This window comes from Anguilla anguilla, chromosome 6, assembly GCF_013347855.1.
Source record: "Anguilla anguilla isolate fAngAng1 chromosome 6, fAngAng1.pri, whole genome shotgun sequence".
Taxonomy (NCBI): Eukaryota; Metazoa; Chordata; class Actinopteri; order Anguilliformes; family Anguillidae; genus Anguilla; species Anguilla anguilla.
The window spans coordinates 7,417,166-7,429,575 of NC_049206.1; the positions used below are offsets into that span (position 1 = coordinate 7,417,166).

At 41.5% G+C, this 12,410-nt stretch overlaps 1 protein-coding gene across 1 annotated transcript in view; it reads left to right on the forward strand.

Annotated features, from left to right (window-relative positions):
- The first annotated feature begins 10,095 nt into the window (after positions 1-10,095).
- The window catches only part of cop1 (COP1 E3 ubiquitin ligase), a 43,491-nt gene continuing 41,176 nt past the window's right edge, over positions 10,096-12,410 (forward strand). The window contains exon 1 of the mRNA XM_035423677.1: positions 10,096-10,847. Coding sequence (XP_035279568.1) covers positions 10,519-10,847 — 329 coding nt within the window. The 5' untranslated portion in view covers positions 10,096-10,518. The remainder of the gene's footprint in view (positions 10,848-12,410) is intronic.

The following is a 12,410-nucleotide window of genomic DNA, read 5'->3' on the forward strand; positions in this document are numbered from 1 at the left end:
AAACTCACTTTAGCTGGCCGGAAAAAGAGGTAGACTTAAGCAGAGGTGATAATCATAGGGATTTTTACACGGAACCTTTCATCTCCTGCAGTTACCTGAGGCACTAAATATGTGCAGCACCCATACAGTTGGAAAACAAGGACACACGGTGTCATTGAAGCGAAGCACCACTCTTTCCGTAGCGCCCCCGAATTCCAGCTACTTGGAGAACCGTCAGCCTGCCGAACGTGAGCGAGGTCACCAGAGAGCTTACGGCAAAGGCCTTCTGACGTCCTCACGTACGGCTAGTCTTTGAATAGAACGTCAGCCACGGAGAAATGCCACGTTAGGGCGAATATACACAAGCCTATCTCCTGTCGGTTAGCCATCCAGTGCCCCGTGCCAACTGGACATTTCCAGTAAAAGGTAATTCCGTTTTGGGGAAATAGACGCTCTCGGTTGAGTCAATTGACGAAATCCCTTACTGAAAACTAGCGCTGTCTTTGATGAGCAAACGCGCTGGTATGTAAATGTTTACGGAGTAAGGTGTGCAGAGAGTGCGTGGGGGTGGGCAGTGGCGTTGTTTTGAAAGCTGCTGGGAGTGATTTAGGGCATGGAAATGCCATGCTGAACGATGGTGGTCTTGCAAAAAAAAAAAAAAATTTATTCTGAAAGATGCCCCTTAATTTTACTTCGGCCGAATGTTTTATCTCAGTGCCTTGGCTTTTTATATTGAACAGAGTAAACAACAAATATTAATGAGGTTCCCGAAGCAGAGTATCATGGGAACTGTAGGATAAAGTTGAAAATAAGGCTAGTTGAATGCTGGGGATATACTGTGCACAAAGGGTCTACCACACCTACAAGCACCTGTGCGCCAAATCAAGGCTAGTATGCAGAATCAACAGCCATAGGGTTTAAGTGATAGTAATTTATATTCATGAAAGGACATTTTCAGCCAAACACTATTTTCTCTAATCTGAAACATGTAAACATTATACAAACAATGTGAATAAAGTTGTTATCTAAAGGAATACGTTTGTACACCTGTCACAAATACAGAATTTAAATGAAAAAAGAAATAAAATAAATATACATATACAAATAAAACCCAGCCTGCAAATATTTGGTGAAGACTAGAGCTAAATCCTATTCTGTCAAAAATATTCACGGAAGGTTGTTATCAGATCTTCAAGAGTTGCCCTGGCCAGGTCCAATAGCACCCTCTGCTGGGAAGTACTGGAACAGCCATCAGGAGCTGAGCATGACTGACTGAGCGCCCCCTCCTGGTTACCCCAGGCCCCCATCCGCCAGTCCTCAAGATCTATAGAATTGAATATGGAAGTGAGACTGTCGTTTCCTTAATGAATTTCATAAAATGCCCTTACTTAATAGGCATTTAAATATATCAATTATTATTTAACTGATTTAGCATTATTTTTATTTACAGAATAATTCCGCCAGCTCAGTAGCCAAGGCTGGTCTGATCAATAGAACCAAACTGGCTGGAGGTTCAGGGCTTTGATTGGTACTTCTTTACAGACATGCTGACTACACAGGGCCTTGAGAACCACACAGCCTACCTTCCAACAATCAAAATTGTTCAAATAAAAAATGATTTAACATATAAATTCATTATTTAGGAGTAAAACTTCCATATGGCCAAAGTGCAAACAAACCATGAAAAAGTTGCTCCTTTTTTTAACGAGAATACAAGTTCTTTTAATGAGTTTTACCAACAATTTAGATCATTAGAAAGATATGTGACATCAGTGGCCAATTAAATTGACATTTTTATTACAGATATCTCCATCCTTTATACGTTAATATGCAGGAGTCTACCTTGACTTGGTTCTGACTCCGTGAGGCCAGAGCAAACAGGAAGTGGGGCTCTGTTTGTAGCCCTGCCAGAGAGGCACTTGCCGTGGGCTAGGTGCTCCCCCTTTAGAACGTCGTGTTTCGCGTTAAAACATCACCTCCGTACGTACGCGCTGAGTATCGCTTTCAACATCGCCATCTGTGCAAACAAAGGTGACCGTTAATATCCACCGCCGGGCAGCAGTTAGCAACCTTCAGCATTTCTGCTCGAGGGGAGAAGACAGACTGCTTAAGACGGTCAAGTCTGTGGGAGCGTAGTTCTGAAGGGGGGCTTTCAGAAGCCAGGACCTCACACACGCTTCTGTATGCCAAATGCGCCGACCGGGCCAAGGACGAAAACAAATCTCCGGTGGAAAAGATGCCCTGAAGGGAAAGAGCCAGAACGCATAATATAAACTCCTATTTTACGACCTGCTCCGGTGCCGGTGTCACATTCATCTGGATACATTGTGACTGGTAATATCTGCTCGCGAATTAATTTCTGTCTACGGGGATTTTTTTCTGTCAAATACACACCCAGGAATATGCCATTAGAGAAGCAGGTGGTAGCATCATGAGTTTTCCCAAAAGGAAAATGTCAAGGGGATAGTTTTGTCATCGCCTACAGTTTCATTTGCCACACACAGACTATAAATGTGTCAAATTTTGTGTGGTGCTTTGGGAAGGTCATTTCTGTGAGCTCAAGGCTGTCCGCTGTGAAGCTGCTGGAACATAAAGCCTCACTTGTGGACAAGCCTGCCACCTGGTGGTCAAGTGTTGATCACACACTGTGCCGAGGCAGCCGCAAATAAATTACGTAAATTGAATAAGTAAATGTAACTAAATCAAATAAGCAGCAAAATGGAGCAATTTTAGTTTGGTAAATAAACTAAAATAGATAAATGGCATGGAAATATCTTATTTAGAACACTAGGAGAAGAGCACTCTGCCACAGCTATGCAAGTCATCTGTATTTCTTAATTGAGCTCGGTCTTTTTATTTCTCATTTTACTTGAAGTAACTGCTTGTATCATAATGTAAACTGTGCGGTTATATTTGTTTATTGTGATACTAATGCAAGAGTAGAGGCGTTGCATGAACTTACGTTACTATTAAATGTTCCCTGTGGCCGATTCTAGGAATTAGCAGTCAAAACAGAGAACGTTTACGTGTTTGAAAAACTGACAGGATTCGGCCTTGAGATTTAGGAAATGTAAAAACTCCATGATGAGATTTCCTCCAGCATATCATGAAGACATTGATATACTTTCAAGTTTCCAAAATGAATAACATTCTTATTCTCCATGTGGCAGTGTGGCATCATAAAAGCATCTGAAAGGTCACCATATGTTACAGTTGGCCATTTCGTCGTGTCCTTCTTTTTCAAACGTAATTTATGACTGGGGAAACGTTTTAGGTGAAAACGGAACGAGATCGCAGGGAAAGGCCAAGTTATGAACTTATGAATTAAATGTTATGAAGTTTCCTTGAAAAGTGAGACAGTTCATCCTATTTGCTCTGTTTCTTTACCGAGCCAAATATTATCCTCGCACGCACTAGGAAAATATGTCCACCTACTCTAGATTTTCCGTAAAACATACCTAACGGGGATGTGGATAATATCAACGCGCAAAATGCAAACGATCGGAAAAGCTGTAGATATACAGTACTGCTTCCAATTACACACATCCTGAATGACTAAACGTTTAATGAAGCCTGTCCTGCATTGCTATTGATACACATTCTCTTCCTCCCGGACAGGGTAATTCTAATACGAATAATACTACCAGGATCTACTACTGGTACTTCTAGTACCACTGCTACTAATACTGACATGAACACTGCTACTACAACTAATGTGACTGATACAAGTCCTAGACTATGTGATCAATTTGATTTATTTAGCTTGAACTGATATGCCTGGGAGATTTAATACAATTGAATTCATTGCATTTAATATATTAGATTTATTAATTATTAAATTATAAAAAATTATTAATTATTAAAAGGTTGTTCAATTATTAAATTGAACAACCTTTGCACAAAAGGTGTCTTTTTTCATTGAATCTTGCTATTTTACAGATCCCTGTTCGGTAAAAGCCCCTTTTATTTCTCAGGATTGATCCATGTCACCTTTAGCTCTTACAGTTTACGATCAGGAAAAGGACATAAAACTTGCTGATACAGAAAGTCCATACACTCTTTGGCTGTAAGTTGCTCCAGTTTGTACTTTGTGTTTTGTTTGTGTTTTTACGCATCGATTCCTTGGGGGTACGCTGCAAATGCAGAGAAATTGCACTTGCATACGCAAGTTGTGTAATTGCTTTTACTTTACCTCGCTGGCATTTATCAGATGCCGTTATCCAGAGACTTACAATGCACAAACAAGTGTAAACCTCGGGGATTACTGCAAAGTGCAGCCATTTCCTAGAGGGGGGAACAATAGCCCCAAGAGACAAGGAGTACAAGACGTGCAGACTCGATTGACGACTTGTCGACTGTCCTGTTGAACATGAAACTAAGTTACATAAACAAGGACAAGGCCACCCTAACGAGCGTTACGCTATGCTAAACGCATAGCGGCAAAGAACGGCAGGCTCTGAAAAAAAGAGAAGGAAGTCTGACCTCATCAGGTGGGAGGAGTAGGTAAAGCGCTGAAGAGCATCAGGGCAGAGGAGCCCAATACATTCGGGACGGGTGAAGTGAAGTCCTCAGGTGAAGTGTTCAGTCTGTGTCAGAAGATGGCTAAGATCTCTGCTGTTCTGTCTCATTTTGTCACCAAGGCTGTGTTCGAATTAGCGCACTTGTCTATTACTGAGTATACAGGTTGCATACAAGTTGTATACAACTTGAATACTCAATGGTAGGCATCCATCCATCCATCCATTATCTCACCCGCGTATCCCAGTCAGGGTCACGGGGAGTGCGGGACCCTATCCCAGCATGCATTGGGCAAGAGGCAGGAATACACCCTGTACAGGTCGCCAGTCCATCACAGGGTCAATAGAAGACAAGTGTGCTGATTCAGACAAGGCCCAAGGGGCCAGAACAGACAGTGGGCATGAGCCTGAAGCACACGCTCAGTGTGGGGGTGGATCCAGACTTCCAGAGGTTGTAGAGCTGAAGGGCCAGCCTGCTAGAAAACTGAACAGAAGGAAAGGAAAGCCCAGGGATCAGAAGGTCCTGCTATGTGTTTCTTCCACCCATTAACTCAGCCAGCTGCATTCACTAATTATGTTCTACCTCCTGGCTGAATAACTGTGCTAATTAGCAATTCCAGGAACAAATTGCTGTGGAGTCCTTTTCTTTTCTGAACCTGGATTTTCCACCTTTGACTGTGTAATTACAGTACATGAAAATGTGATTGCTGTGGTCTGAGGTCAGGGATGATTCAGAAATAACTGAGGTTTTATCTAACTGGTTTTACTCATCTGGAGCATAGCTGCTCAGTTATCACCTTTCCATTTCCACACATGCACATCAGAAGGATCATGCACTGCCCAGCCACATAGATGGCTCTACTGTCCTCTAGTGGACAAGACCGAAAATGCAATCAGTGTCACATGAAAAGGAAGAACACCGCAGAACGTGTTCATTCGCATCGTAATGTGTAATTTCCCAGCACTTGTCATTCCTCTGCTAACAGACTAGAATAAGAAAAAGCGGGGTTTTCGATCACTGGAGCGCCAATGACTTTCAACGCTAACTTAGGGGTCAGAAAGTGGGGGTTACATTTGATAGATTGTTGCAAAATATGGACGGAAGAGAGATCTGATGAACTGATAAATGAAAGAAATGGCTTTGAATAAAAGGTAGAGATAAAAGGAGCCTTCGGTAGCTGATAGATTTGGAAATGAGAAGAAAATTGGCTTTTTCCTCCTGTAAGTACGAAGGAATACCAAGAACAGAGACTCGCTTCTGTTCATACATGGTTGCAGTCTGGCTCAAAATTTGTGAATTTAGAACTCCACAAAGTCATCTTCTTACAAAACTACTGCCAATAATCAACCCACTTGGAATTATCTACTTTTCATAGGATACCTAGGGACTGAATATACAATCCCAATTATAAGCATTTTTTTTAAATACATAGGATTTAGCCCTGATCTCCACCAACTGTCTTTAAATTTACTGCCAGAACTGTCATATGTTTTTTTTTTTTTTTTACATCAAGTTCAAACACTTTTCAACTCATAATGCTCACATATTATTCAAGTGTGTTATACAAACCCTTAGAAGTTGAAGCTTACATATTGTTATAACACCATGCATGTAAGCATAAGCCGATTTGAACATAAATCACACAGATCTTTATTCTGACATCCCCTCCTGTAGCTCCAAATCCAACCTGCCTCACTCTGATAGGGGACCCCAAGGACTGAAACACACATAAAGCCCTAAAGGTACAGCTACAAGGGGAACACGCTCCAGACAGCATTCAACGGACGCACACTCATCGTGTCAAACCGAATCGAAATCAGCCGTCCGCCCTGTTACATCCTTATTGTGCACGCCACCAAACTGAAGCTCTGTTCAGCTCAGTCTAAAGCTGGAAAAACCCAGAGCCGACGCGTCAGCGCTTAGGGAGTTTAGCGGAAAGCAATGGCAGCCCTTTACTCCGCCGTTTGCTCCTGGCTGAAGTGGCTCGGAAAATGACACCCCCACTGTCAGAACCCCGCCGTCGAGCTGATTGCTCATCTATCCTCCGAATTGTTTCGACGAGGGGCGGAGGAGCCGACGGGCCTGTTTTTCACCGTGGCGGCGAGCGCAACCGACTTCATCTGGAACGGCCGTGACAATCGCCGCTTTTGAAAAGCAGCTGCGTTTCCCTCTTCGTGCTGATTCCTCGTGAGCTTGTATAACCACGGGGTCATATCTTTCGCAGTGACATTTCTGCAGCCGCAGAGAATCCTCAAGTCTTTGTGTTTTCGTGCTCCGTGCCCTTTCTTTTGCTGCTTGAATACGTCCAGTTCCTCCCTCCCCCCCCATGCTGGAAGACTCTGCAGCCCTCTCCGTCCAGAAAGCCGTTGTTTTCTGTTGTCGTGCAGAAGGTCAGACTATAGACAGGTAATTAACCTTTTCAAGAAGTTCAACAATTTTCCGTCGGCTCGATCCGTTTTGCCGCAGACATCGTTTGCATCTCTGGGCTATAACGTTTGGACACAAAGTGGTCCTTGGTGGATTATCTGTAACAGAATCACAGACCCATTGTGTAGCTCATACGCGTTTCCATCATGAGGGGCTTCAGTGATCACTGGGCATGTACTGATTTCTGTGCCTGTTTGGACAGACTATCGCAGTTCACTACTGCAGACTAAATATCCGTTCCGCCTGCTCAAGCAGAGAGGCAGTAATTCAATAGGATCCTCAGAGGGGGTCTTCTGAGAAGGGAGTTACTAATTGAGCAACTAGAAGCTGAATTCATACCAGTTTCTCTTGCTGTATCTTGCAGACAGGGGCATTTATCTTTCACTATTTGACCAATCGGTTTTGTAGCCAGAGTAATATCTAAATGTGTTCAAAATTCAGACCAATCTGATCTGGGGTCTTAAGAAAGGTACATAAGGGATCATCCTCAAGTAGAAAAATATGATGAGCAGAACTCTTTATCCAGATGGTTTAAGAGTTTTCCAACAGACTATTAAAGAGCTTCCAACAACAAGGCAGACAAAACTGGAGGACTCCAGAAACCCAATATCCCATATTTTACATAATCATTTGGAGGGCTGTTGACAGACTAAAACAGCTCTAAAACAGCTGGATCGAAAATAGCTAAAGAATGGCATTATCTATGAACTGATTAATCAGTGGGAAGCACTAAAACCATACATACATTATGGATGAGACACTGTAACGGAGCGAACCCTTTCCGTTCCTGCTAGGACACTATTTTTTTTTTAAGTTCCCGTTTTAACTGTATCTACTTACGGTAGCGGTTCTTTGGTGCGTGTACGCTGGGTTGAATAATTCATCTTTTAACAAATTTTAAAAGTCATGAATCCAATCTCTTAAGTTATATCATATACAGACCATTATGATGAGCTAATAGTAATTTATATAATAAAGGATAATAATAAAGGATAACTTTTTTTAATACCTACTGGAACCTACTGGAACTGGAATCTGTATCATTGGGCAATATGTTTATCACTTCCCTATTAGTATGAATCTTTGCAGTACTACATGTTATCTTTTTTTAAGCTATTATCAATGCATCACTATTGACTGGTACTGTCCCAGCCTTGTATAAAAATGCAATTATCCAACCACTTCTGAAGAAGCCCTCGCTGGACAAACTCCCAAACTCCCTGAATAATAATAGATAGATTTCCAAATTGCCTTTTTTTATCCAAGGATATAAAAAAAGTCATTGCAGAACAATTGATTGCTTTTTTAAATGGAAACAGTCTTTTTGAAATATTTCTGTCTGGTTTTAGGCCAAACGACAGCACAGAGACCGCTCTCCTTAAAGGGAGGAATGATCTGCTTATAGCTGCTGATGCTGGGAAATCATCCGTTTTCGTTCTTTTAGACATTGGTGCAGCTTTTGATACTGTTGACCATTGGAACGTCATAATCAATGGGTGGGCATATCCAGTTCCATTTTAAATTGGTGTCACTCTTGCCTGCACAACAAGACTTTTATTGTAGCTATTGTTGACTTAAGGTCATCTTGTGTTTAAATGACTTGTGGTGTACCACATGGGTCTGTTCTGGGATCACTCCTCGTCTCCATTTACATGTTACCCCTGGGGCATATAATTTGTAGATACAATGTCACCTTCCATTCTTATTCTTGATGACACAAATATATGCCTCTTATAACCAAAATGATATTAAACCGATAAGCACACTTCATGGCTGCCTCTCTGATCTAAAAAAACTGGTTATCAAAAATGTCCTACAATTGTATGCTAATATATCTGAGATCTTGATTATGGACTAAATAAAGATTAATAAAGATTTTAATTTTGTCTATTGTAATGTAAGAATCAAAAAGAACTACTTATGAAGACAACTGTGTACAGATGGTTAAGGAGTATACTGTGAAGCACAAAGAACTCACACAAACAACTAAATTACATAAGAACACTCCGTGTTCAATATAATTTGTCAACATGCTGGTTGTGTTCCAAATGCACATAATAATATTAAACAATTCTGGAACAACACATGCCCCTGTACAAGCTAACAGATTTGCGCAGGCTTTTCCTATTCTGAAAACCTGAAATACTTGCAGGTGATTAAGACCTGGGTTTGGGTAAGTTTCCATTTCAATTCAATTAGTTTGGGAAAATAATTGCCATTCAATTCATAAACTGAAAAATCAGCATGGACATTCTTCAATGAATAAACTAAATTTAAATTATACTCCTTAATTAATTAAATTAAATGGAATTGACCATCAGCCCTTTGAATAAGAACCAGGCATATATTCTCAAAGGGATTCCCCAGTGCCTATTGGCAAGCAAAGCTACAAGTTCTTTGTCCAGTGGGACAGCCAGAACTTGAGTTTCTGACACACTGAGAAACTGACATCCAATACTGACAAAAACATATATCTTCTCTCAAAGATACTGAACACATATCTTTTAAGACAAGAAACCCTAACATAGACTGTATGACCTTCAATAACAATATCAGGACTTTAAATTAAAATGTTGTCTAATGCATGCACCTCGTATATTGAAAGTGTAAAATTACCAGGTGTGTTCATGTGGTGAAATGCTTCTGGGTGTAATATAATTGAGTATACCCCACAACTTATAAACACAACTCAGAAGCTGTGGTATTGCTTGGTAGTTATAATTGTATTCCTACTTCCACCAAACTTTGAAGAACTTCATGAACTTGGCAGGTTGATGAAGAGCGATGGACCATATCTAATGATGGCGCTGATAATGATGATTCTCCTTCTTCTTCTTCTTATTATTATTATTGTTGTTGTCATTGCTGAATAATAATGCTATCATCACCTCCCTGTTAAGCTGTACTAGTTGCCAGTACTGCTACAATAACAATTCTAATAAAGACAAGAACAAGTTCATGAGCTTGTGATTGACAGTGATGCTCAATGATCAATGTGCAGTACTGAGAAAGTGCCCAAAATATTCATTTACAACGGCTAATTTACTATTTTCGTTCACTCTTAATTGTACTAAGACTCCAGTGGGAGGAGCCGTGCGTGCTGATGTAGTTGCGCTGATATCGTACGGCTCAAGGCACTGCATAGCAAATACCACGAAGTCTCTGCTTCATCGTGAAGAGTCAGTGCATTTTCGAATTGAATTAAATTACCGGAACCTTTTATGTCCACAATTTAAACACTAACCGGAACTTCTTATGTGAGGCAGGAAAATGCACGGAGGTCGTAGTCTCTCTTGTGATTGACGATCTCTGATACTGCTCTGTGTAACCGGGGAGATTGTTTCTAATTCCCAACTCTCGGATTGTCAACATTTTTTGTTGGATTTCTGTTGTCTAATTCCTCTTTCTATGTTATTGAACCGTCCGTTTTGTGTAGACAAAATCAATTTAGCACTCTTCACGACGGAACAAAACAGGTGGCGCAGCGGCCGGATTTTCTGCAGTTTCTAAAGCTTTATTTAAGCCTTGCAGTCCGGATGCAGTGAGAAAGAGCCTACGGCCTGGCAGAACGGAGTTAAGCAGCGGCCTTGAAGTATGTCAACCGGTCGGCAGCAGCAGAATGGCGCGGCAGCGGGCTCCGGGCCTGGGACAAGCGGTGGTAGTAGTGGCAGCAACGTCGGTAACAACAGCAGCAGCACTGGGATCGGAGTTGGTAACGCCGCTAATGCGCCACGGACGCTGGGAGCTGGAGTGGATGGTCCACCTGTCCCCGCGCTGGGGGTCCAATCACCCAGAGTTAGCGTAGCTAGTCTAGGTAGACCGGGCTCATCTGCAGGAAACAGTAATGGAAAACGGCCCCTTCAAACACCCCTTTGCAACGGTCTCATTAACTCGTATGAAGATAAGAGCAACGATTTTGTATGGTAAGGATCAAATCCCCGAAATAAGCCTTTCTTTCTCGCGTGCACAGTGGGTGAAAACCCAACAGCTTGCTAACTTTAGCCTGCTAATGATATCGGTGTGTGGGTGTTTTTACCCAACACTTCAAGGAATACTGAGAACTAAGAAAGAACCACTAGCTTGTTAGCATTGCATTCATAATATCAACAGTGAGCTAACTGGCTAGGTTGCTAGCATTCTTTGTTTACCGAGTGGCTTACCTAGTTAAATGTTCAAAACCTTGCTTGCAAGCTAACCTTGCTGCCTAAACCGGTTCACTTGCACGCCAACGTTATACGTTTGACCAGCTTGGTGCATCGTATTAGCAAATCAAAATGTTAGCTAAGATCCAAGTGTTATGGTTTCTATCGCTAACTAGCGAACTATTTTAGCGAGATATCTAGTCAGCGAACTAGTTGGCTATACCTACGGTAGGTAACGCAGTCAACAGTAAATGGCTAGTTAAGCTAGCTAGTCGTTATGTGTCAGGAATTTGAGACCTGGTTAGCTAGCAAAACAACCTAGGACTGATAATACTTTGTAGCTAACTGGCTAGCTATCAAGGTAGTCACCTGTCTGAATGTATTATGCTAGCTGTCTGACTAGCTATGTCTAAAACTACACCCTTTGTTTTGTAGAATGCAACATTATTACTGAACTAAACGTGTCAAAAGTAAACGTTTACGTTGTAATGATTAGAAAATGCTTGTACGTTGATATTCAGGTCAAGACCACTGAGCGTTATTTGAAATCGAACAAGCTAACGTTAGCTAGCTACTTTAAAATGAAGTTATCGCTAGCTAGCTGTTTTGCTAACAATACCTGATTGGATATTTTAAAACCTTGAATACCTCAGTAGTAATCACAGTAACATTAATGTCAGTCGGAGCTGAAGGAGCTAGGCTGCGTTCTGATACTGTTTATGTCCTGTAGACTGGGTGTGGCCTTAAGTTTGTAAACAAATGTGTAAATTACACCTATGACTGTTATGTTGTGCAGACCTTCAGAAAAGATCTCTTTAATCCATAGAACTACTTTCTAAGTAGCATGTGAGGTTAGTATTAATATTCCCATTTGCAAAATTTGGACGTGAAATACTGTAATACTGTGGAAACTGGATCTGGCCAATTATTTCAATTTTTTGGCTGAAATCAATGTGTGCAGGAATGAAACTGGTTGCGGTGTGGGACATATCAATAAGTTTGCATGAGGTACTCAAACGGGCTGTCCCGTCCTGTTTCCTACCACGAAGTTCCATCGAAGGCATGAGAATCTTTCGTCTGGCAGTTTTGGGAATTGTGTGTCTTAATTGAATTTACATAAAGTTTGTGCTGAGCGAACAGTAATTCGGCCTAGTGTGTGGGCTGGCGTATTCAGCTTTACACACTTGGAATGCTGTGGGGCTGAAACCATAGTAGGCACATTTAAGATGTATGGAAATATTCAGCCAAACTGGACTGCACTGACTTCGGCGTGAGCTAGAAACCTCTATGGGCACCTTTCCCTAATTTGCAGAGCTCACAAACTTACTATTCCTGAGTCATTTT